Consider the following 27039-nt stretch of genomic DNA (forward strand, 5'->3'; position numbering starts at 1 on the left):
GAAAATGTAAAACAGAGAAGAGCTGCATCATGTATTCCATTATATGTAATGTTGTATTCAGCAGGACAGCTGACTCACCCTTACTATGAAGTTTTTGCAAATAAATCTCTGACAAACTTCAGGGCATATCAAAAAACCTGTGACTGACATTTTTTATTCCCAAATTTTAGTGCTTTTAATTAGGTACTTTCTTCATATCCATTCTGCATGAGGGAGAGTGCATGGAAGTCTCTGCGGGGAACTCTGAGGGTATGTCTACATCTACAATTTTGCAGCGCTGGTTGTTACAGCTGTATTAGTACAGCTGTATAGGGCCAGCGCTGCAAAGTAGTCACACTTACAGCAACCAGCGCTGCAAGTGGTGTTAGATGTGGCCACACTGCAGCGCTGTTGGGCGGCTTCAAGGGGGGTTAGGGGAACGCGAGAGCAAACCGCGGAGAAGCAGGTCTCCTTCCCCACGGTTTGTTCTCGCGTTCCCCGAACCCCCGTGCAAGCAGGTCTCCTTCCCAGCGGTTTGCTCCGGTGTTCCCCGAACCCCCGTGCAAGCAGGTCTCCTTCCCAGCGGTTTGCTCCGGTGTTTTTTGAACCCCCGTGCAAGCAGATCTCCTTCCCCGCGGTGTGCTGTCGCGTTCCCCGAACCCCCGTGCAAGCAGGTCTCCTTCCCAGCGGTTTGCTCCGGTGTTTTTTGAACCCCCGTGCAAGCAGATCTCCTACCCCACGGTGTGCTGTCGCGTTCCCCGAACCCCCGTGCAAGCAGATCTCCTTCCCCGCGGTTTGCAGGGGGGTTCGGGGAACGCGACAGCACACCGCGGGGAAGGAGATCTGCTTGCACGGGGGTTCAAAAAACACCGGAGCAAACCGCTCGGAAGGAGACCTGCTTGCACGGGGGTTCGGGGAACACCGGAGCAAACCGCTGGGAAGGAGACCTGCTTGCACGGGGGTTCGGGGAACGCGACAGCACACCGCGGGGAAGGAGATCTGCTTGCACGGGGGTTCAAAAAACACCGGAGCAAACCGCTGGGAAGGAGACCTGCTTGCACGGGGGTTCGGGGAACGCGAGAACAAACCACGGGGAAGGAGACCTGCTTCCCCGCGGTTTGCTCTCGCGTTCCCCGAACCCCCCTGCAAACCGCGGGGAAGGAGACCTGCTTGATTACCAGAGAGGCTTCCTCTGGTTTGCTGGGATACCTGTTTATTCCACGGAGGTCAAGAAAAACGCTGGTGAGTGTTTACACCTGATGACCAGCGCTGGATCACCAGCGCTGGATCCTCTACACCCGAGTTTCAACGGGTGTACGGCCAGCGCTGCAAACAGGGAGTTGCAGCGCTGGTGATGCCCTGCAGATGTGTACACCTCCTAAGTTGCAGCGCTATAACTCCCTCACCAGCGCTGTAACTTTGTGGTGTAGACAAGGCCTGACTCTCCGCCACCATGAGGCAGGCTGGGCATCTCATTATCCTTTGCTGTCAAGTCCCTCCTCCCCTTCCCCCACCAGGCTGTGAGCTTGGGCTGCCATCCGGCATAGGGGCACCAGTTTAATAATACTGCCTAGGGCCCCATAAATCCTAAGGATGGCCCTGTGCAGCGGTGACATATCCAGGCTTTGGAGAAGAACCCTCCACACACCTTTTTTCTGAACCTTTGGAGGGAAGAAAGAAAGAAAACCTTTGCGTGTGTTAATGTCCCTTTGTTACTTTTCCAGTTTTATAAACTGATCATTCACCCCCTTATAATTGCTTATATCTTAAACTATCAGCTGCACAGATTGTTTCCATGTCATGTTGCACGAATCTGATCTAAAGTCCACTGAAGTCAAAGGCAGTCTTTCCGTTTATTTCAGTTGATGTTCTCTGCTCCTCCCTTAGATCTAAGGACTTGTCTACACAGTGCGTTATTGTGCGCCAGTTGTAAATTCTAGGGTGCACCAGCGTGTGGAGCACTAACTGGCCGGTTGAATCCTGCTGGTGTGCACTAGACCCATACTTTATATGCTTTCTAGATGGTCACCTGACAGGTGGCTCTGATCTTCCAAAAGAACACCATGTTTCAATGTCTGTTTTCCCTACCTCTCTCTCAAAGCACACCCACCTGCCACCCAGATGGTAGAGGAGAGGAAGCCTAATGCAATATTAATTTACACTGTATCACATGTATGTTGTAATCCTATTAAATCTTTTCTCTGCACTGTACACAAGTGCAAAACAGGCATATTTGTAGACAGGGGCTAGGCACCCAACCAATGGGATAATTCTGGGCAGTTCTGGAAGTAAACCTTTAGCACCCCTCACTGTATTTTGAATATATGGAAGGATTTTACATTCCAGAAAAATCCAGGGAAAGACTCATTTTGACCTTTTAATTACAGGCAGAGACACTTAATTACATGCACATGCACACACACACGTGTCACAAGACCCAGACAGGAACATGCTGAGGAGTGTAAATATGCAAATATTTCGGAAGGAAAATCCCACAGAAAGCTTTATGGGGCAATCGGGAATCACTGCGCACTCCTGTACGGAGGGCTAGGGCTCTCCAAACAAATACTGTAGAGTGGTGTGCTTTCTTCAGCCCCAGGATTTGCCTGCACTTGGTGCTGGGGATGTGATTCTCAGCTTGCATAGATGTGCTTGCGCTAGCTCTCATTGACTTAGCATGCTAAAAATAGTTCTGTAGCCAAAGTAGCATGGCAATGGCCCGCGGTGGCACAGGCTAGCTGTGCCAAGTACAAACCCTGCTGAACCCCATGGGTATGTACTTGGCAAGGCTAGCCTATGCCGCTGCACCCTGCTGCATATGCCACCCTGTCTGCACTAGTATTTTTAGTGTGTTAACTCAATGAGAGCTTGCACGAGTACGTCTTCCTGAACTGGGAATCACACTTCCGGCTCCAAGTCTAGACATACCTTCAGTGACATCTGGTTTACGTTCAGCCTTCTTACACTTGGAATGTTCAGAAAGTTTTTGTCATGGCTTAGGCTTAAGAACATAAGCACAGCCATACTGACTCAGACTCAGATCAATGGTTCATCTAGCCCAGCATCCAGTCTTCTAACAGTAGCCAGCGCCCGATGCTTCTGAGGGAATGAACAGAACAAAGTAATTTTGAGTGACTGAGCCCCTGTCATCCAGTCCCAGCTTCTGGCAGTTGGAGGTTTAGGGATACCAGGAACATAGAATTATGTCCCTGACCATCATGGCTAATAGCCATTGTTCGGCGTATCCTCCATGAATTTAGCTAATTTCTTTTTTAACCCTGCTATACTTTTGGCCTTCACAACATCCCCTGGCAATGAGTTCCACAGGTTGACGGATGACTGTTTTAAATCTGCTGCTTATTAATTTAGTTGAGTAACCCCCGGTTCTTGTGTTATGTGAAGGGGTAAATAACACTTACCTATTCCCTTTCTCCATACCATTCATGATTTTATAGACCTGTACTATATTCTCCCTTAGTCATCTCTTTTCTAAGCTGTACAGTCCCAGTCTTTTTAATCTCTCCTTCAAAGGGAGCTGTTTCATACCCCTAATAATTTTTGTGGCCTTTCTCGGTATCATTTTCAGCATTAATATATCTTTTTGAGATGGGGCAACCAGAACTGCATGCAGTATTCAAAATGTGGGTGTACCATGGATTGATTTAGTAGCATTATAATATTTTCTGTTTTATTATCTATTATTTTCCTGATGGCTCCTGACATTCTATTAATTTTTTGATGGCCACTGCACAGTGAGCAGTTGTTTTCAGAGAACTATCTATGATAACTCCAAGCCCAAGAAAGAAACCAACAGAATTCCACTGGCCATCACATATAGTCCCCAGCTAAAACCCCTCCAACACATCATCAGGGATCTACAACCCATCTTCGACAATGATCCCTCACTTTCACAGACCTAAGGTGGCAAGCCAGTCCTCGCCCACAGACAACCCACCAACCTGAAGCATATTCTCACCAGTAACTACACACCGCCCCATAGTAACTCTAACTCAGGAACCAATCCATGCAACAAACTTGGATGCCAACTCTGCCCACATATCTACACCAGTGAAACCATCACAGGACCTAACCAGATCAGCCACACCATCACCGGTTCGTTCACCTGCACGTCCACCAATGTAATATACGCCATCATGTGCCAGCAATGCCCCTCTGCTATGTACATCAGCCAAACTGGACAGTCCCTACATAAAAGGATAAATCGGCACAAATCAGATATTAGGAATGGCAATATACAAAAACCTGTAGGAGAACACTTCAACCGCCCTGGACACACAATAGCAGATTTAAAGGTAGCCATCCTGCAGCAAAAAAACTTCAGGACTAGACTTCAAGGAAAAACTGCTGAGCTTCAGTTCATCTGCAAATTTGACACCATCAGCTCAGGATTTAACAAAGACTGTGAATGGCTTGCCAACTACAAAAGCAGTTTCTCCTCCCTTGGTGTTCACACCTCAACTGCTAGAAGAGGGCCTCATCCTCCCTGATTGAATTAACCTTGTTATCTCCAGCCTGATTCTTGCTTGCATATATATATATCTGCCTCTGGAAATTTCCACTGCATGCATCCGACGAAGTGGGTATTCACCCATGAAAGCTCATGCTCCAATACGTCTGTTAGTCTATAAGGTGCCACAGGACTCTTTGCTGCTTTTATGATAACTCCAATATCTCTTTCTAGAGTGGTAACAGTTTGGGTGGTCAGACCAGGAGTCAGAGTCAGGAGCTGAACCAAAAGTGAGAGCTGGCTTTGGAGTCAGAGACCAGGAACAAGTCAGGAAGACAGGAATCAGATGAGAAGGCAGGGTCCAATGTAACAGCCAGCCAGGAATTTACCTAGTTGCATAGACAACTTCCTCTGCCTCCTTCTAGCTTAAATAGTGCAGCTGGATCAATCGATGTGGTTGGGCACTCCTCCAAACAGGAGATTCATGGGCAGTGCCTCTGGTGGGACCAGGGTTCCATTAGTCAGCTGACTAGTTACTAGCAAGCCGCCAGCTGGTGGCAAGGATGCAAATATTGCCTGTGGATCCTCACAGTCTTGATTTTTTCTTAGGCCTGGTCTACACTGGGCGGGACGGGGGAACAATCTAAATTATGCAACTTCAGCTGCATGAATAATGCGGGTAATGCAGACAAGCCCATAGTCTTTTCTCATGTCTGAATCCATTGGTATAGTAGCCATGATACCAAACTAGAAGATTCGTACTACAGAAAGCACCATGTTCAGAGGCAATCTTATCACAATCTACAAACACCTACCCAGGGAAAAGACATTACAGACATTTTAATCTAACAGACAAAAATCATAACATCCAGGTTGATATTAGAAAAAAATCAAATTGGAAATAAGATAATTTTTTTTAACAGTGTGGGTAATTTACAAATTACCAAGAGTGAGTGGTTAATTCACCATCATCTGAAGTCTGTCAGTTGAGACTGGTTGTCTTTCTAAAAAATATTCTCTATTTCAGCCACAAATTACTGGGCTTGATAGTGTTCACTTACCTAGTGTTCATTTACAATAGTCAGGTTGTATTTTCAGAGTGGATAAGGAGGTGTAAAAAAAACAACAAGTCAACCTGGCTGTTGCAGATAAACAATATTGTATGTGTCCCTTCTTCTGTTAGAACAAAGAGAGATGATGTGCAGTGTATTCACAGCAGGATCATTGGACAGCTTGGCCGCTGGCCAATACTGAACATCTCCTTTTACTTTCCCATTCTAATAAAAAATGATGAGGCAAGCATGACAATAGTTAATCTGACCATGGAAAAGCAAATGCATGCCAGAAACCTGCTTTCTAGGGTGCATTTGCTGTGGCTGATCACCAAGCATAGCTGAACATCATTTTGCACTTTCTCAGTTCAGAGAGCAGATTAAAGGAGACAGACTCAGAACACAAATAAATCCTCTCTTTGTATCTGTCAGGCTTGATCTGATATTAAGCCAGGAGTTGACCATTCTTACTGTCTTGGAGCAAATTTTCTCTTTCTTTCTTTCTTTCTTTCTTTCTTTCTTTCTTTCTTTCTTTCTTTCTTTCTTTCTTTCTTTCTTTCTTTCTTTCTTCTCAACTGCATTGAAGAGGAAGAGATTTAGAAACACCATACCCAATGTCCACCAGAAGAATGCATAATAATTCAAAGATTCTAAGGCCTGAAGAACCCACTGTGATCATGTAGTCTGATTTGCATAGCATAGTAAGGTCGCCAGTTCTGGTCGGATGTATTCCTGAAGGTTTCATTACATGACATAAACTTTAATTAAAGATTCGTCTTTAATTCCTGGAAAGTTGGCAACCCTAAGCATAGGCCTTAGGAGAACTTCACTCACTAATGCCTGCAGTGGAAGAAATTCTCTTTCCTACAAGACACATGGACGGAACATATTTCATGGCTGGAATGTCCAGCTCTCTTAAGTAATGAGTCTTTCCATTGACTACAGTGGGAGCTGTATAAGATCTCATATTGACAACTTGCTTAGAGCCCAAGGCTTACTGGTATTTTGCATAAAGTAGAGAAGTTTGCAGCTTTCCTCATCTTTAATATGGAGATGCATCCCCTAGAGTCTTCCCAGGTCTCTCTTACCTGTCCCACCCCCTCTCTAGTGTAATTTGCAAAAGATTTATGTTACAATTCTCTTTGCTTTGTGGAGTAGAGGTGAGTACAAATACATATACCAAACTGGTTTAAAGTGGTCTCAGAGCCATCTGATAATTACTTTCATATTATATGTAATTCTTTTCCCTTCTGTAGCTATAACTCACTGCATCCCCTTTCACTCTCTTCTACTTACCCCAGATGGTTAGTATCTTCTCACTTTATGCTATAAATATAGCTGCATTCCTCATTTGAGTTGTGTATATGGACACCACTGCTTTTTGCTGTAATGTGTCAAATGCATAGTTCCCTGTGTGTGCAGCTCAGTCCTGTGCTGGGGTTTTCAGCACTTTGTGAGATCAGCCCTTAAGTGAGCTAATAGAGCAGACATGCCAAACCTGCGGGGGGAGGGGGGGACGGACAGAAATTGGGCTTGGTTTTGGCTTAATTGGCTTGTGAGTAGCTTGTTGGCAAATTTTTGGCTTGTAGCTTGTTACCTTTTTTGGGGGGTGGGGGGGATTCGGCTCCTGGCAAGCAGGGAAAAGGTGGGGAGAGAGTCGAGTGCACAGTGGGTCCACCACAGTCCCAGACTGCACACCAAGGGGGATCTAGTCACATAGAGTGTTGGGGTTCTTAGGGATTGGTTTGTTTTAACCTTGTTTTGGAATGGGATTAGCTTGAGTTTTGGCTTATTGTGAAAGTCGGGAACTGTGTAATAGAGCTGCTCCTTTAGGTTTTGGAGTGAGAAATTGTGCACTTGAATTCCCATGCTACCTTATGATGCACTTATACTAGGTACATTTGGATTCTGACCCATCCACACTAGCACTCAGATACTTTGCTGATGGGTGCCTAGATAGACGAGTGCCTAGAACCTAGATAGCCAAATAGACATTGCAGTTAAATAGGCATTTCTCAGAACACGTATGTCAGGTACAAGAGACTTTAAGAAAAAACTGGGCTGTGTAAATTCCTTGCTTGTTTAGGATTCAACAGCAATCAGAGGAAAGCAAGCTGTTATTGACATTTTAATGCACATACAAATTTTGATGGCATAATTACAAAAAATAAACTACAAAGAGTTTAGTTTGTCGTTTTGTTTCTCTTTCCTGCCCCCCGTCCTGTTCCAGTGGATATTTAGTCATGTCGCTTATTGAGACTTTGGCGACAGCTCTGCAGTGGGAAAACCTCTTTATCTCATTTGTGATTTGTAAAACAAAATTCTTCCCCCTCTCTCATGAATGGGAAACAGATAGGAAGTGGGCCTGTTTTCTTTCGATGGTATTCTTTCAGTGAATTGGTTATTAGTGCAGTAATTGTGTGTTAAGTTACAGCATTTTTCCAGCTTGCTCACTAACCCCCCGTGACTTTTTGCAAAGATTCCATTTTCATCTTCAGAATGAGAACATTCCTTTTTTCTGCTTTGTTATTGATTCCCAGCTAGAGAAAAGAAACCCTTCCTCCAACTTTCCAGTAGTGATTCTTTAAAAGTGCAGTGATCACCAGCCGATCTGACAACATCAGTGTGTGTGTTAACAACAGTTATAGGGACTGAAAGCCCCAGTATGGAAGAGTGGTTTGTAGTTAACAACCCTTTGGGGTTATTATAGCCAAAACAGTACTGTTTTTGTTATGGATTTATGCTGGAAAACTGTCCTACAGAAAGAATCTGGATGACTCTGTGGAAGCTGGGGATAACTGTCCACTTATGAAATCTCTTTTTTAAAAAAAAAAAATCTAACAGAGCATGAGCAGGTGACCAATATCCAATGGACAATTTCATGCCAAAAATCCCATTTGCTTGAACTTTGTGCAAAGTACAGTTGGATGCCAGAGCCTTGAAGAGCCAAATCTCTATTTCTGAAGAACCATTTGAATGTCTTTCTCTCCAAAAGCATTTATGTATCTTTCTTACACTTTTTTTTATTACAGAAGCCTTGGTAAAACCACATTCCCCTTTAATGAAAACTTTTATCTGTTTAATTTTACATAGTTAAGTACTTTAAAACCACTCAGAGTGAGAGGTTTTCTGACATTTTCATATCTGTAGCTACCCATTCTTTATTCTGTGTGATGAAACAATAAGTTGTGTCCCCAGCTAGGAATGTGTTTATTGCTGGACGCCTCTAATGCTTACTGTGCCTGGGTGCCTGGAATGGGCCACACTGAGAATGCCACACACAGAGCAGACTCAAGAAATAGAGCAGACAAATCCCTAAAGCTGGTGGTTTATTCTATAATTAGATTCACCAAGCCAGTAACAGGAGCTTCTGTAATACCACACTGGTTAACCAGATGCTAAACACAGTCCCCTTTAGGCATTCCAGCCCTTGGTTCCCACCTGGACAACCAAATCTAATATAGTGAGAAGTTATTGAAAACCCTATACACCATATGTGAAGTTCTTACTAACCGCAAAGGATCTGACCCTTATCCCCAGATCAATATGTATCTCAGATCTTACCCAAATATCACACTGTCAGCCAATTCTTAGAAATTTCATATGGAGATGTACCATAGAACAGGAAGGGATCTTGAAAGGTCATTGAGTCCAGTCCCTTGCCTTCACTAGCAGGACCAAGTACTGTCCCTGACAGTTGTTTTTTTTCCCCTCCCAGATCCCTAAATGGCCCCCTCAAGGATTGAACTCTCAACCCTTGGTTTAGCAGACAATGCTCAAACCACTGAGTTATTAATGAAAGAAAATAAGAGAGTTATAAATGGTTAATAGATCATATACACACAAGTCATTGCAAAGTCCTTATGTCAGGTTTGTAGCAGTATTGAAATACACTGCTGGCTTGCAAAAGCCTCTCTGGTAACTTCCAAAAGATTGGAAGGTCTCAGTCTGTAGTTGAAGATACTCCTTTTAGTGGTAAATCTACAGTCCAGAGAATTTGGAGTAGGAAAGAGGCAAAATGGAGGTGTTTCAGGTGCCTTTTATATCCTCTGCCATATGCCTGGAAATTTACTGTCCCAAACAAAGCCCACAGCCAAGGTGCATGGACCTTTACTGGCCCAAGATGGAGTCCAGGGTTACATGTCCTTACATGTTTTGCTGAATCACAGCAGGTGGCCATTGGCTCCTTGGTGTCTGAGGTATTGGCAGGAAGACCTACTAGGCAGGATGAGATTCTTCAATAGCCCATTGTGAAAGTGGGGTGTCCTTAATGGGCCATCAACACATAGCTGTCTAGCCCTAATGTAAATCTATCTGGGGGCTGTCATCCAGGAATACAACACAGGTTTAAGATGAAACATGCATATGAACAAGATAAGAAAACTTAGCAAATCGTAACTTTTCCACTGATATCTTACATGACATACTTTGAACCAGATTTATGGAAACTGTGTAACAGAGATACAAACAGCCACCTTTCCTATACACAGCATCACACTTACTTTATCTGATCGCCTGTCTGCCGGTACAAGAGAAAGGAAAATTTGTAGATTTTAGGCTCTGGGTGTTAAGCTTTCAAGTTTTGGTTTGGCTTTCAGTTATCTTCAGGAGGAGAATGTGTACTATAAAGTCACAATAGTTTTTAAAATAGAAATACTGGAATTTTTTTCTTCAGTATTTGGATCAAAAAAGCAAAAGGAAAGTCTTGTGCATAGGTAAAATGAAAAGCGAATTTCTTTCTTTCTGGATGTTGTTTCCTAATGAGCTTTGTTGATTACAGAGTACCTGGTGCCTGAACTGCTTAAATTATCTAATAATTCCAGATGTTTTCAAGGAGGAATCTTTGAGAACACATCATACATTTCTATCATCTCCAGTTGGCTAGGAGACACCATCCCATCATGACAGACAATGATATGGCTCTGTTATGCACACCTTTGCCAACCTCCTGTTTGGACTACAGCAGTGCAGTATACCTGGGCATGAAGCCATCAACCCTTAGGAAACTCCAACTAGTTCAGCACACTGCATCCCATCTCCTTAGCAACACGAGCTACTCTGAGCACATCAGACCTGTCCTCTGCTCTCTCCACTGGCTTCCCATTGAATACTGAGTCAAGTTCAAGATCTCAGTCATTAATCTTCAAATGCTCAATGGCCAGGGCCCAGGATATCTAAAATATCACCTAAAGCTCAGGGATGGTAAACAGCTCCGCTTCTCAGGCCCAACAAAACTTTCTACCATAGGAGTAAAGTTCATCTGTACAGGAAAGACAGCACAGGGGGCAGACTGAGACTGTGAAATAAAGTCCCACATGAACTATGGATGATCAAAAACTTCACTACTTTCCACTCCAAGTATGAGGTAGATTTCTTAATGCACTCAGGTACTACAGATGAGTATGGGATAAAAACCTAGATAGAATAGAATTTTGTGAGCTTAAGCTAAATGAATGTGCTGAGAGCAGAGCTTACAAATGATGACATTAGACACTCAAGGCTCCACAAAATAATGTGAGGAGACACCAGCAATGGGGATTTCACATACACAGTGACATGGACCATTGAGCGGGTATGTTCCAAATGTGAAACTCATTGGCACAACTCTCTGGTGAAATACAGCTCCATGAATGCAAGTGGGTGAGAAAAGCCAGAAACTGGTTCATGAATGATCTCTTAATCAAACAATTGTTGGGATTCCCTCCAAGACCTCTACAATGACTGCTTCACAGAAGTCTTTGACAGCATGTAATACCTGGTGTCTGAGCTCTCTGTACAGCACCTTTAAGCACTTGTGGTCCAGTGGAAACCATCCCATGAATAAGCTGTGGCACAGCTAATAAGGACCCATTCCACTGCTGTAATTAGAAGGGTGAGACTATATTAGAGAGAACTGTATGATTATTTTACGATGGCTGCATGTCTCAACATGCATCATAGAAAACTTGATTTTGAAAGTTCTGCCTGCAGAACACCAACCAGATAAATTGTGAGTTGTGACTCATTTCCTTACAAAATGAGCTTTGTGTTAGCTTGTTTTCGTGGGAAAAATACTTTTTTGAGGGGTAAGTGGTATAGTTATGTTCTTTACATTGTAACCATAGTTAAAACAATTTTGTGTAAGGGATAGCTGATAATTGGGCTGATGTGATGTGGAAAATATGCATTTCCTCCTCAGTTTGTGCCCCACTGCCCAGCCTTATCACCAAGGCCTTGTTTGCGCTCTGTGATATGTCACAAAGCTTGCTTGCAGCGATCATGTCAGTGTTCAAATGAAGGGGGGCTACTTGGACTTGAGTCAAACTTTCACTCTTGGCAAGTACTTTACAATTCAGTCTTAGATTTTGCATAAAGGAGCTGCTGCCTAATGTATGGCAGATTAGTTTGGAAACAATGAACTGAGCCTCAGGTTGAAAGGCATGGCTAGCAAGTAGTGAGCAACCCAATGCTGTTGGTTTGTTTGAGAGAATTTCCCATCCTGGTAATATCAGACTCCTGAGTAATACTTCATCTTGAGGATGAAGGACTTTCACCAGCTTCTGGCATTTTTTTTGTAGTTAGTTTACATGTAAACAAAAGCCAGCCTAGCATCAGACATCTGATACAGCTGCATAGCTGTTAAACAAAGAGGGGGAGACCTTTCCTTTTAATTTCAAGGCTATATTTATCCTACTGCTTAGATCTGTCCTTCCACTAGCTCAGAGGGTGACTAAAGACAAAACGTTGAAAACTGGCTTCTGATTTTGGATGCTCAACTTGAGTTAGTTACAGCCTTATTTTCAGAAGTGCTGAGCATCAAGAGTCCCAGGGTCTTGTGTTTTTGTTTCTGTGATCATAGATTTCTTGCTGCATGTTTCACATTTGGAACTCGTACTTTAGTAAAACGTAGTGGACCAAATTCTCTGTGGGCAGAAAATCCCATTGACACCAGCAGAAAATTTGACCCAAAATAAGAGCAAACAGATTTGCACACCAGGCCAGAAAATACACATGGATAATCACATCTTGGTTACAGACTTCAGTCTAAATGGAGAAGCCCTCATCTCACAGCTCTTGGTTTATTAATATTCTTACCTATATGTTTGCTCTACAAATAAAATTCATAAGGTGAAACATCGCTGTGGAATGTTTCTGTGGGCTTCTGTGTCCAGAGAATATTTTTTGAACAAAGATCACTTATCCTTTTCCACAACACGCACATACACATCCCCTCTTCTCACTTTTCCCAACACCTTCACTGACTTTTCTAGAGAGAGGCAGTCAAACTTAGTAGAGGAACCTCTGAAGGTCTGAAGTTCCGCCTCAGGACAGTCAGGGATACAAAATTCATCCTAACCATATCTGATTCTGAACTGTTCAAACTTCCATGGATGTGGGGTTGTGGTACCATGATAGAAACTTATGGGGTACTTTGGCATTTGTACTTTTAAGTCTTGATGGGGAGACATGGAAAAAACAAACAATGCATTTAATAAAAAGTCATCCAAACTTTCTTGACATGCAAACAGGCCTTGGTTCTTATTGTATTCTAAGGGTATGTCTACACTGGGAAAAAACCCAACAACACGCGAGCAAGTCTCGGAGCCCAGGTCAACTGAATTGGGCTCATAGAGCTCAGGCTATGGGGCTAAAAATAGCAGTGTAGATGTTCCTGCTTGGGCCTAGAGCCTGGGCTCTAACCTGGAGTGGGGAGAGGTCTCAAAGTCCGGGCTTCAGCCTGAGTGGGACCGTCTACACTGCCTTTTTTTAGTCCCTTGGCATCAGTCCTGCTTATCCAAGTCAACTGCTCCAGGCTCTGAAAGTTGCTTCCAAGGGGAGTTTGTTACTGTGTAGTTATCCCCTCAGTGGGGCATTCGTCCCTGGCAGGAACACATTACAGAGATAGCTTTACATTAAAACTGAAATTAAGCCTGACAAGGGCAAAAGAAAATAAACTAGAGATTCTAAAAGAAGACAATGACTTCCAGAGCTACAGTCTTTATTAATGCAAACATTGCCTTGGCACCTGGCCTTTCAGTAACCCTAAGTTCCCCTGTGCTCTGAGTTGTCCTTGACAGCAGCCAAACTGGAAGCATGACTGCAACAATGGCAGCAACAGCATCATGTGAGGAGCGCACACTGCAAAGCCTTATGAACGCAGGGGAAAGCATTATTCTTTGTCTCTGTTGCTGTGGGTGAGGCTAGAGAGCAATGTTCTGTATCCCCCCTATGAGAACGAGGTTTACTCACATCCCCATTCCAACTGCCTTGGACCCTCTTCAACTCCACCTCTATAAGGGGTGGGCCTCGCGTGGAACACAGGTGATGCCTTCCTGCTACCATAGCTCTTCATCTCATTGATGGTAACAAAAAGTTGAAGCAGGCAACTTCCCAGCTTTTAGGAAACCCATAGACTTAGCTGTAGTAACAGGCCCCTCTCTTTACCTCTCCAGAAGCCAGGCCTGAGCCCTTCTTTAAAGGGAATCCTGCCACAGGTAAGTATGAATCTGGGAGGGAAATTGGAATGGTAAATACTCTGCTGGCAATTTTCAAACAGCCATTTACAGGGATGAGGACTTTAAAACCCATCAGAAACCTCTCTGGGCTGGGCTGTACGTTAGCTCAGTTAAGGAGTTAACAGCTTCCAGAAAAGCAAAGCACGTCCTCACAAACAATATTCAGTATCAAACTTCAGTGGCCCAACATGCCCTGCTCCAAAGCTGAGCCTAGCTTCACTGCCACTTCCTAAAGGGGCTGTTCCTGTGGTGTATTTCTGTTTCCATTTGGGGGCTGAGTCAGTGAAAAATGGGATGAAGGGGAGAAAAGGGACTTTAAGGCCTCAATTCAGTAAAACGCTTAAGCATGTGAGCAATCCTATCACTGTACTGCAAAGCACTTAAGCACATTGAAGTAAATGAGACTTAAACAGATGCATATGTACTTTGCTGAGTTAAAACCATGTTTTGCTTCTTCTGAAAGTCTCTCTCTCTCTGTCTCTCTCTTGCTTTCAGTTTTGTGGAAACCAGAAATGATTAGCTGTAATTCCTGCCATTCCTTTGTAGTCATTAGAAATAGCATTTTTGTTCATGGCTGAACAAGTTACCGCGTTAGGAATTTGTATTTTGATCAGACAACAACAAACAAGGTCCAAATTTAAATGTATAATTTGATCAGAATCCTCTTTCCCCCCACCTGAAACTTGTCTTTTTATATTGTAAATTCTTCCGGACAGCAAGTATGTTTTCTTTGTGTTTATACACCACCTCGTATGATGGGGGTCTAATTTTGAGTGGGGCAACTGTGAGCTATTGCAATATAACTAGCTTCTAGTATACTTGGTCCATATATCATTAAGAACTTGTATGGCATCAGGCATTAGCAGTAATTGATTCTGAAACCTCATAATGGTATCGCTTCAGCCCTGTGTAATCTGTAGCTTAACTTGCCAGTATTTCTCCTGCTTGCTAAAAATCAGTGTATGTTGATGAAAAAAGTAATGTGAAATGGCATGGGAAATAGTGCATAGAATATATATGCTCCTTGAAAGTATCCTTTGAAAATGTTACCTATACCTATCTATCTTGTAGAACTGGAAGGGACCCTGAAAGGTCATCGAGTCCAGCCCCCTGCCTTCACTTGCAGGACCGACCTTCCTTCTAATTTTGCATTCAAGGGAAAATACAATTTACCTGGCAATCTATATTATAAATTGCTGTATGTTACTCCTCTATTATAAAAAAACAACAACCAAGAACAAGGAGTCCTTGTGGCACCTTAGAAACTAACAAATGTATTTGAGCGTAAGCTTTCATGGGCTAAAACCCACTTCATCAGTTGCATGGAGTGAAAAATACAGTAAGCAATATATATACAGCACATGAAAAGATGGGAGTTGCCTTAGCAAGTAGGGGAGTTAGTGCTAATGAAGCCGATTCAATTAAGGTGGAAGTCGCCTCTTCTCAACAGTTGACAAGAAGGGGTGAATATCAACAGAGAGATACAGACTAACATGGCTACCATTCTGAAATCTGTCCTCCATTATACAAACCATATAACCTCTCCACCTATCCCTGTTCTGACAGCTCCCTGAGAGGTCAACAGTCGGGAGACTGCTACTCACTGTAGGGTGCACAATTTGTTATATTTATAATGGTTTAGTTGTGTGAACAAAATCATAAGATGCCTACATTTTGCTTCAGTAGCCATAGTGCTACCAAAGCATAGCCTGTGTAACACTCAAAGCATACATAAACCTCTGAGGGATAAAGCTAGTTGGCCCTCTGATCTTCTACTTCTGCACTGTATGTTATCCTGATCCCGGACAAATACATCTTTGGGCTGGGAGTTGGAATGTGTAACAAGAGAAGAGATACATTTAATTAAATCTGTCATTCATCACTGCCCTCAATTCACCCTCCCAGTACCACCCCATCTGCTCAGAACCCACCATCAATACAGCCCCATCAGCCCTCATCTTCCTCACTTCAGCCCCCTTTCAGCCCCAGTCTCACATCTGCTCCTTAGGGTTCTTCACTCTCCCCATGCATGAGGGGCTGTAGTGAGGTCCCCTCTCCCACTTCCCCCCCCCAGGGTGGCAGCTGGAGCCCTGGCCATGCCCAATTTCTAAGTAAAATCTTCCCCCCACTTGTTAGCTTGATAGCTTTGTCTGATATGTAAATGAATTCTCATTGTCTTTTAAAGTTCTTTGGAAGTAACTGCCAGGTGGAGAAACCACATTCCTTTGTTTAGGGTGGGGGTAACTCTTGTTTGACTGGAAACACATTTTAAGAAAGACCTGTGGCTGGCCGGAGGGAGGGGGGAGAGAATCCTGACATTTGAGAGTTCTAGTGTGAGATCATGCGAAATTGCCACTTTAGTGATCAATTTGAGAGAGTTGGCATGTCTGTAAGCAACAGAAAACAGGGTCTTGTAATGGGAAGTGTTGGGCAACCTTAATAATTGGCTGTGCTATCAGACCTGCCTGTAATTATAAGCCTTAAAACAGGTAGACGTGTCCAGGTACCAACATTGGTGTTAAATGCTATAGGCTTGATTCTCAAAAGTCATGGTGCTTGTAAGTTTCCCTTCAATATTTAATTGCCTGCATAAGCTATTTAATACCTCTTATACTCCGGTATTAGGAATGTTATCCTTTAAACATCCCTGGGCTTCTGAGTTTCCTGTAAACATCATGCAATCATCCTCTGTTGCTTTTCCTCCCTAATCTCTGTGACTTTGAATATAACTGTTGTTCCTGAATGCAGGCATTAGCACATTCTGTAACTTCAAGCCTTTTCTCACGGCCACAGTTATTCAATCAGCTTGCTCAATTTCCATGTTCTTTCTCTGTAGCAACAATGACTCACTATTTTATTTTGATATTTTCATGGGGATTCATCTTGTAAAAAAGCTGCAAAGCATGTAATTTCTCTGGTTTGAATCAAAAGGAAAAGGTTCCAGATTTCTCCCTTTGGCTACACCATAGCAATAGAATGAGAAGGTATCTATAATACTTTTGCACAGGTAAAAGTTGCCCATCATAATAAGAGTGATGACTTTATCTTGGCCAGAAGGCAACTCAGTGGGTTGGCCTAGTGGTAGAGTTCTGTCATGTGAAAGACCCAGGGCTGAATTCCTGTTTCTCCTTTCCTGGCCCATTGAGCTGTTAGCCCTGCAGTATCTGGGTTAAAGGGGAGTGCACCATCATGCAGCAACAGTCCCCCTAGTCAAGCAAGGGGGAACATTCATGATTTCCAAAGGGATAATGGTTGCAGTGCAATGTCTCCAGGCAATAGGGGGGCATGATGCAGGTGATCAGTGTTCACACAAGGTGAAGGAAAGAAAAGTGATGGCACTATCTGCTACTATCCACCAGTGCTGCAAATCATTTAAAGGTCTTTCAGATTCCCTCCTTAAAACTCACTTCTGCCATGGTGCCAGCAATACCTGACAATGGCTAGGCAGCTGGTTTGTGCTGAGACTGCTGCTCGTTATGCTAATATTTGTTTCACTGATAGCTTGTCCGCCTTGCCGTTTTTGTTGTGTCCACATGGTGCCCCTCTTCATATTCTAAGATTGTAAGCTCTTTGGGGCAAAGACTCTCTTTTTACAGTTGTGTACTGAGCCTGGCCCTTTCTGATGGACCGCAACCTCATCGTGGTGGAAAGGCTTGCGTGGGCTCAAGACCCTCAGAGCTATCTCATCCGGAGCTTTTATACTCCTGGTAGGGTCCCCCTTGGCGAGCAGATCTGAGGCGAGGCTCCTGACCAATGTCAAAAGACCCCAATGGTGGATCGGGCACATATAGAGGACCTTCTAGTACTCTATGGCTGTGAAGTCGGATGAGGGCTGCAGCAGGAGAGAGGCCCCTGGTTGTCTTGGATCTCCTTGCCACTGGATCAGGGTTTTCCTCCTGTCAATTTTTGTGTGGTTACCACCTGCGCACTGGTTTCCCCACGTTAAAAGATTTCACATGCAGGTGGTGACGGATGAGTGGCAGGGAAGACAGGAGCAGTGATCTCTGGGAGTCTTTAGTCACAAATCTGCATACACGTGGCAGCCATCTGAAGGTCGTTTTGTGCTTGGTTGAGATGGAAATGCATTTTGGCAGCAGCGGCTGTAACTGACCAGGCCTTTTCAGGATCCCCTCTGCTCACTCCAAATGGGAAGGGGGCTATAAAAGGTGCCCAGAATATAGGCTGTCTCATACTCTTCTGACTGGATGGTTGTAACCAGTGAGATAACTCCTCTGTGGCTGAAACAGGAGATGTAAGACAATGAATTTTGCCACCTGGAATGTCTGCACCCATATGAACTCCCAATGCAGTGAATGCCCAGAAAGAACTGCCATAATTGCCAGAGAACTGGCAAAACTCAACATTGACATTGAAGCTCTTAGTGAGACCCGCCAGGCCAATTAAAAAGGATGGAGGTGGCTATATCTTCTTTTGGTAAGGAAAGCCACCTGAAGAGAGACGCATTCACAGGACTGGCTTTGCCATCAAAAATAAGATCGCCAGTCAGCTTTTGGGGCTTCCCATGGGGATCAACAAACATCTCACGACTCTTCGGTTCAAGCTTAGCAGCAACCAATATGCCACAGTCACCAGCACATGTGACCAAACACTCGATAATAAGGAAGACAATAAGGAGCAGTTTTACAGAACTTTTGATGCAGTCCTCACAGCCACACGTAAGGCCGACAAACTCATCCTCCTGAGAGATTTTAATGCCAGAGTTGGACAGAATTCCCAACTCTGGAGGGGCACAATAGGCAAAGAAGGGGTGGGAAATGTAAACCTCAATGGCATTCTCCTCCTCAACAAATGTGCGGAGCATTATCTGCTCACCACAAATATCATCTTTAGGCAGACTAACAATTTTAAGGCCAGCTGGAAACATCCGCGGTCCAAACACTGGCACCTCCTCGACTATGTTATAGTCAGAGCCTGAGACTATACCGACGTCTGTATAACACAAGCTATGAGAGATACTGATCACTGTTGGACAGACCTTTGATTAGTAAGATCAGTCATGTACCTGCAACTTGCTCCACCACACCGCAAACACCCAAAGACTAAGTGAAAGCGGTACAATGTCAAAGCACTTCAAGACCAAACCAGCTGCAAGATGTTCCAGCAACATCTGTCTGAGAAACTCTCTAACCTGCCTGACAACATCATTGACATTCAAGAGGACTGGGATCAACTTAAAAACATCATTCAGAGTGCATGTGCTGAAACCATAGGATATTCCACTCATTGGCACCAAGATTGATTTGACGAAAACAATGAGGAAATCCTAGCATTAATTCAACAGAAGAGAAATGCATTTCGTAACTGGCAAAATGATTCCTCTAACAAACGAAAACATTAGGCGTATCATCTGCTTAAAGCCAAAGTCCAAAAGAGGTTATGTGACATCAAAAACAAGCGGTAGCAAGAGAGAGCCTCTGAGATCCAGTGGCTAACTCTGAAAACATGAGCCTAAATTACCTTTATGCACGTGAGGGGACCGTTCTCTTTTTCCCTCCCATGGCTTGGAACTAGTCCAGGAGCGAGGATGGCATTGCAGTATTTAGAAAAGAGCAAAGCTATGGGGTACACCAGAAATTTTGCAACAGAAGTGATCAATGATTCCCCTTTCCTCATGCTGTGTTTCCTTCCTTCTCATCCCTAATGGCACAACGGCAGGTGCCATCAAAGAAAAGTGCTATTGTGGGCTGAGGTTATACACATGGGTATGGAATACCTACCTAATTCAAGTACTGGGAGGGATAGAACTTCAGAACTCCAACAGAAATCCAGAGCAAGCTCTCCCAAGAGGAAGAGGGAGGATGTGAGGAAGGAAGGTAATTCGGTCATGGAGCAGTTGTGGGTTGGAGTGTGTATCTATTAAAAAAACAGATGAAAGAGTTCAGTAAATGTTGAGACAATGTCATAATTAAATCAGCAGGGAGAAATGAGAAACATGAAAAAGTTGTGGAAAAGTAAACACAGGCAATGGAAATACATATCTGTGAATTTACATTTTGGCTACATTTCTCCATCTAAGGAAACAGAGAAAACCAGATTTTGATAATTGGTGCCAGTTGAGCACATGATCTGGAGCATCTGCATAGCATGCACCCAGCATGAACCCATTGGGATAATGTAGCGCTGGTAGGATTTTGGCTCCCCATGCAAATAATTCCTCTCACTGAACAATCTCTCCCTGTGTTATGAGAATCACTATCCACTAGGAGAGGTGTGGAGTGAGGGAAGAGGGGATAACCTCGCCTTCCTCCGCTTTCACTGCAAATGCCAACACAGATAATTAAAATGCACTAAAAACAGCAGGTTACAGAGTTCAGAGGAATCTGCAAATGATTTTCCTGATTAGAAGGGCCGTCTTAGTTCTGGGAGAACGTCGTTAGGGAGGGAACTTTGGGAAATTATGGGCTACATGTGGCAATGATAAATAGGGAGGAGACAGGTCATCGTTAGATGCTCCGAACAATTCCAGAAACCCCCTTGGGTCTGTCACCTGATGTGCTGAGACTACCTCTGAGCCGATTTTCTCTGCTAGTTCGGGCCTCCAGAACCCTGCCTTGTTAAGCCAGACATTCCAGTCTGCTCCAACACAGACCCAGGGTCTCAACCATGCACCCCAAAGCTGCAGACTGAACTGAAAACAGCTTAAGAAGTGCTCCTGTCTCTAGCATTCAGCCAGCTCCCAATAGAATCCAAACCCCAGATGAATTTGTTTTACTCTGTATAAAGCTTATACAGGGTAAACTCATAAATTGTCCACCCTCTATAACACTGATAGAGAGATATGCCCAGCTGTTTGCTCCCCCAGGTACTAATTACTTACTCTGGGTTCAATAAAAGTGATTTTATTAAGTATAAAAAGTAGAATTTAAGTGGTTCCAGGTAATAACAGGCAGAACAAAGTAAATTACCAAGCAAAATGAAACAAAACACGCAAGTCTGAGCCTAATACATTAAGAAACTGCATACAGGTAAATCTCACCCTTAGAGATGTTCCAATAAGCTTCTTTCACAGACTGGACTCCTTCCTAGTCTGGGTCCAGCAATCACTTACACCCCCGTAGTTACTGTCCTTTGTTCAGTTTCTTTCAGGCATCTCTTGGGGGTGGAGAGGCAATCCCTTTAGCCAGCTGAGGACAAAATGGAGGGGTTTCCATGCCTTTTATATTCTCTCCCTTCTGGGCAGAAATCCCTTTGTTGTCCTGTGCAAGGTCGTAGCAACAAGATGGAGTTTGTAGCCACCTGGGCAAGTCACATGTCCATGAACGATTCAGCTTTTTGCAGGCCAATGCCATTGTTTACATGTTAGTTTGAATGTTCCCAGGGAAGCTCAGATGGGGATTGGCATCTCCCAAAGTCCATTGTCAGTTAAGTGTTTCTTGATTGGGCACTTACTGAGAATAGTCCTTTCTCAAGAAGCTGACCAAAAACTTCACTGAGGCTACTTAAAATCAAACACACTGAGATACAAATACATACCCAATATTCGTAACTTCAAATTCAAAAATGATACACATGTACAGATAGCATAATCATAACCAGCAAACGACAACCTTTCCATAGACACCCCACTTGACCTCCTCTGTACAAGACCTGGTGCAACCATAAGACCCTGGTTGCAACAATGATCTATTCTGTCACATGTCAATAACATCACAAGTGGGCTTTTATGAAGAGAAAGAGGCGGTTGTTTCCTACACTGATGGAATGTTTCCAGCTAAAGTAGGAGGCATATGCAAAAAGACTTCAGCGTTTTCTGGAGGCAGGAGACTTGCAGCACTGAAAGGGTTACTGTCTTTAAATACATGCATCTAAAACTAGCCTCAGCATTTCCAATTGTCAGTCAGCTTGGGACTAATTGTAAAGCCTGACCAGATCCCAGCTAGACCACAGCCAATCCAAGTCTGACCCAAACGTGAGTGTGCTGGGTTGTTTTCATACCCAACCTGACTCAAACCCAACACTTGTAGTTCGGACCTGTCAACTTCGGATTGGGTTGCAAGGGACTAGCCAAGACTAGCCCAGACTCCATTTTCTTTATTTTGTTTCTTCCATGGAGACATAGGAACTAATTACCCCTTAACCCCACTCCTAGTCCTGCAGCCTGATCTCCCACCCTGGCTTGCCTTTCGCTTCTACCCTAGTCCAGCACTGCACACCTGAAGGGCTGCTGATTTCCCTCAGCCTCCTGGGCAATTCCCCCGAACCTGTATCATTGCTGCCAGCTCACCCTTGGGGTTCAGCCTGGTGGGGGCTTCCCCCAACCCATGCCTCTGATCCATCTGTGGATGTTCCCTGTGGATGTCAGTGTGGCAGCGGCTGCTTGCCTTGGTCCTGCTGGCTGACACTTCCTTGTTGCGCTGTGTGTGCTGTGGAGTGAGAGGCTCTGCCAACATGCACACTGCTGTGAGTGGTGGCTGCTGGCAGGATTGAGGTAGGCCGCTGCTGCCAGGCCGACCTCCTAGGCAGAAAGAGGTGATCAGCGACCCAATCAGAGCCTGAGAATGTCAGGTTGTTTTGAGACATGACCCAAACCCAACACTTGTAGTCCAGTCCCATTGGATTCAGGTTGAGTTCAAGGCTCCAACACTATATAATGTGTTTATCTCCCAAGCACTGTTTAGTGGTGAGTAATGTGTGTTTCTGGGAATACAGTACTTGTCCTGAGATAAAGTACTGGATTTTAGCAGTTGACAAATAATCTACATGGTGTCATTTTTCATGGCCTGTATTTTGAGGTTAGATATTTTAGGGCTCGTCTACACTAGGGGGAGGGGGATGTCGATCTAAGATATGCATCTTCAGCTATGTGAATAGCACAGGTGAAGTCAAAGTAGCTTAGATCAATTTACCTTGGATCCTCACAGCGCGGGATCAATGTCCACAGCTCCCCCGTCGACTCCGCTACCGCCGCTCACTCCGGGAGATAGATTTTGATGATAGTTCAGTCTATATTAAAGAAACCGTAATCCTTTCAGTACTGCAAGCCTCCTATCCTAGTTTATATCAGTCTTTGCTGACAACTTTCCTGGCCAAAAAAAAAGTCTCTATATAACACGATAGGAAAATGATTTGAGTAGATAAATTACCCCAGAGAAATTGGCTTTGGTTTAGAAAAGTAACTATTGGTCTCTACTTATAGCATAGTAAAAGAAAATGTATTTGAGATGATTTTTGATGATACCTGACACTAACCATAGTAACCATAGTAGAAAATATGTATAGATTGAGTGGGAATGATGATTGGAGAAACTGAGTTGAAAACAGGGATTTTTATTCATATATGATGGACATGTCCCATTACTGAAGAGGAACAGCAGGAGAATCAACTAACAGGGAGACATAAGATAGTGTAAATTAAAGCAAACTAAAGGAGATTGGTGTCTCCCATACATTCATCACCTCTGAATTTTACCTCAGACATGTAATCATTTCATTTGCAGTCAAAAATGTCATGTAGGCCCCCTTCATAAATGTGATTGTTTATGCCTATTGTATGACCAGGGCAAAAAAAAGTAGCAACAAAGGCTTAATTCAGCACATACACACATATATCCCAATTAAAGTAGGGTTATAGGGTTATATCTCTGCATGGGAATAGGATTCTGGAGGCCTAAATTTAATGTCAAGTGTTTGGGGTTACTTTACCTGAGACATTTTAAAGGGGCCTAATTTTCAAATGATGAGTGCTGAGCACTTCTGAAAACATTTGCATGCACTGGCTTAAAATAGAAACACTGACACTCGCAATGACAGTGCTGAAACCTGCACCACATTAGCATACTATAGCTTAAAGAAGTCACTGTTGGGTGCAGTCACTGTCATGTCCACGTAAAACCTGCCACTGCATGGTACTAACTAGCTCTAGGTAAAAGTTCTGAAACAAAAATCTAGCACAACGTTCCAAAGCCGAAAGCCTCCCAAAGCATGGGAATAGCACACGAGAAAGGATGTTGGTGCTGATTTACGTCACAGCCTTGCATGCAAGAGGAAAAGTTACAAAAGGGCATTCTATAGAAAGAAAAGATTATGATGCACCCAGTGTTGGAGAAACATTTGTTTTCCTGCTTTTAGCTTAACGTGGCTCTTTTTTGGTAGTCATTCCTCCATTATGGCCCAATCAGTTGAAAATACCACAAAGGCATTAAAGGGAGATTGAGAATTGTGCTTGGGAGCCTGCATCATGCCCCACAGTTCCTTCTCTTGAAACACATGGTAGTGCTTGCTATGGCATATGCTGAAGAGTGCAAGATAAGAGTCAAGGGCAGCCCCATCACATGTTGTGGAACAATATTGGAAAAAACAGTATTTGATAAGAAACTTGTAGCAGTCTAGTGTAAGCAAGGTCATAAAAACATACCATAGTTGATATATCTAGAGTAAATACCAAGGAAAAAAATGATTATTTCCAGTAAAAGATGAACACATCCCTTTGTTTGTTTTTTTTAATTTTGTTCATTATTCAGGCAAATTCCAAAGTGTAATTTCTATAGCTATGCAAACAGATGACACATTCTTCTTAGTGTATGCGCAATGTGCCTCAGGTGGCATGTGACCAGGATTCATCACCAAATGTGGTTTGCTGGTTGGATCATTTGCTTCCCTGGCTTCGGCCAGGTACTGACAAGGAGCACGACGTAAATGCTGATCCATGTCCGCGGGTGATACATTTTCCCATGTGTGCAGAATCATCTATGTTTTTCTGCTCATAATGCTTGCAAGAATTATCTGAATGGAAGTCTGGTGCCACCTAGAGTCTAACAGAGGACTTGCAGTGAAGTCAGTTGGGACTCTTTGCCCAGAATTCTCAAGTGGTAATAGCACAACAGTTCTTAGGCCACATCCAGACTAGGGTATTAAAATCGATTTTAGATACGCAACTTCAGCTACAGGAATAACGTAGCTGAAGTCGAATTTTTAAAATCGAGGTACTCACCCGTCTGTACGGCGCGGCATCGATGTCCGCAGCTCTCCGTGTCGATTCCGGAACTCTGTTCGGGTTGATGGAGTTCCAGAATCGATGTAAGCGCGCTCGGGGATCGATACATCGCGTCCAGACTAGACGCGATATATCGATCCCCGAGCAATCGATTTTAACCCGCCGATGCCGCGGGTTAGTCTGGACGTGGGCTTAGTTATGTATAGTTCTTATAGTAGAAGTTTGCACTGAGAATTAGCTCAGTCAGACTGAGCTGGGTAAAAAGCTTCACAAATCAGGCCAAAGTCACAGCTCTGAAAATGAGGGTCCTTCTTTCTTTCTCTGTCATAAAAATCAATTTGATGATGATGATGTTTTATTGTTAATGTTCAAGAAGCGTTTGACTATAAAGTGAAATCCAGATATGTTCAGTAAGTAAAAGGACAATGTAAGCAAGGAATTTCCAGTGAAGGAGACCAATACTTAACTCTTATAGGACTTTTCATACATATTCCTCAAAGCACTTTACACAGGAGGGTCAATATTGCTATCCCTCTTTAACAGATGGGGAAAACTGAGGCACAGAAAGGCAAAGAGACTTAGCCAAGGTCACAAAGCAAGTCAGTGGCAGAGCCAAGAATAGAATCCAGGTCTCATGATTCCCAGTCTGGTGCTCTTTCCAAGTAAAGTCTGATCTTCCAGCTTCAACCATGAGTGAGGTGAAGAACATGGGCAGAGTGGGAATTAACAAAGCTACCGCACAGTTTAGTACAGAAGGGTACTGGGACTGGAACAGCAGGCAGGATACAGATTAGAACTGAGGTGAATTGACACAGCAGTATTAGGAAACTTATAAAGCCATCCTGTGAGAAGGGAGCGCCTGTATTCTCACTGTGCTGCTATTTCAGCAGCAGGTAAGCAGGCATTCCGGGCTAAGAACGAGCTGTAATGCCCATATTACTCTCTCCTCAGCACCCTCTCGAGCTGTTCTCATGCTGTGGTGGCTTTGCTGTACCCCTTCTCCTGGCAGCACACTTTCATTCCTGTTCTCCCGTCATCTATGATTGACATTGTCTGCTGCCCTACTCCGTTCCTGGTTGGATTGCTGTCCAGCTCTCTGCCCAAGCTGAAAGAGCTGCCTGTAGAAGAGGTAGGAATCAGCCCAGGACTTGGTTGTTACATGAATCAAAAAATGGTTTGTATGGAGTAAAACTGATATACAGCAGCTGAGTATGTAATATAAGCTGGCCTCTGATATAAGTTTTTACTTTTCTAGCCCTTAACTTACCCCTTTGTTTCTTCTCTTTCTAACTGTCATGCATAATTGCCTCTTGGAAAAAAACTAAAATATTGGGTTTAAAAATAGGTTTTAAGGATTCTAATCTTCCTTCAATGCCCCTGTGTATGGTGATTGACAGTGAAAAGTGAACATTAACCTTGCCACCACAAGGTCAATATTGGGATAAGGTATCATTTTCTTGTATATGAAATAACATAGTGAAGTGACATCAGCACAGTAAAAAACCATCCACTTCAGTGCCAGTCACTCTCACTAATTCTAATGGGAGTTACACTTACAGTCACACACTGAATAGAGAATAGAACCCCTATGGCAAAGAAGGTCCTTTCAAGGTCTCATTGGTGCTATATTGCAAATGAAATTAGCTCTATGTTTATACAGTCTATCCAAAATACTGCTGCCACAGTCCTTCCCCCTCACACAACTCTGATCATCGCTTCACTCTCCTCAGAGCCCTTCATGGGTTTCCTCTCCCCTTCCACAGCAAATTTCCTTTATTTGTGGTCACTTCAAGTGCTCTCCATGCATCTGCCCCTTCCTAAATCTGTGCTCTGTTTTCCTCCTACCCTTCCCAGACTGCCCTCCTACATACCTTTTTAGCATCCTCTCATCCTTGCATCTTCATTATTAATTATTTTCACTTCATCCATGCCACTCCCTAATGCTTGGAACCAGCCCTATTGCACTGAACAACACCTGGTTTCACCAAAACCCCTTTTGAAATACATTTCTTCTGCACAAATGACTCCCTTCATGGATAATCCACCAAAACAACAACAGCCATACATTTTTAAAGTATTTTAAAGCAAACT

The 27039-nt window shown here is 43.6% G+C and overlaps 1 protein-coding gene across 10 annotated transcripts in view; it reads left to right on the forward strand.

Moving 5' to 3' along the window:
* ST5 (suppression of tumorigenicity 5) overlaps window positions 1–27039 on the forward strand; it is a 299630-nt gene that overhangs the window by 262367 nt on the left and 10224 nt on the right. For all 10 annotated transcript variants that reach the window (XM_030560420.1, XM_030560426.1, XM_030560428.1 and 7 more), the window contains one exon: window positions 25900–26077. In XM_030560420.1, coding sequence (XP_030416280.1) covers window positions 25900–26077 — 178 coding nt within the window. The remainder of the gene's footprint in view (window positions 1–25899; window positions 26078–27039) is intronic.

Source organism: Gopherus evgoodei, chromosome 4, assembly GCF_007399415.2.
Source record: "Gopherus evgoodei ecotype Sinaloan lineage chromosome 4, rGopEvg1_v1.p, whole genome shotgun sequence".
Lineage (NCBI taxonomy): Eukaryota > Metazoa > Chordata > Testudines > Testudinidae > Gopherus > Gopherus evgoodei.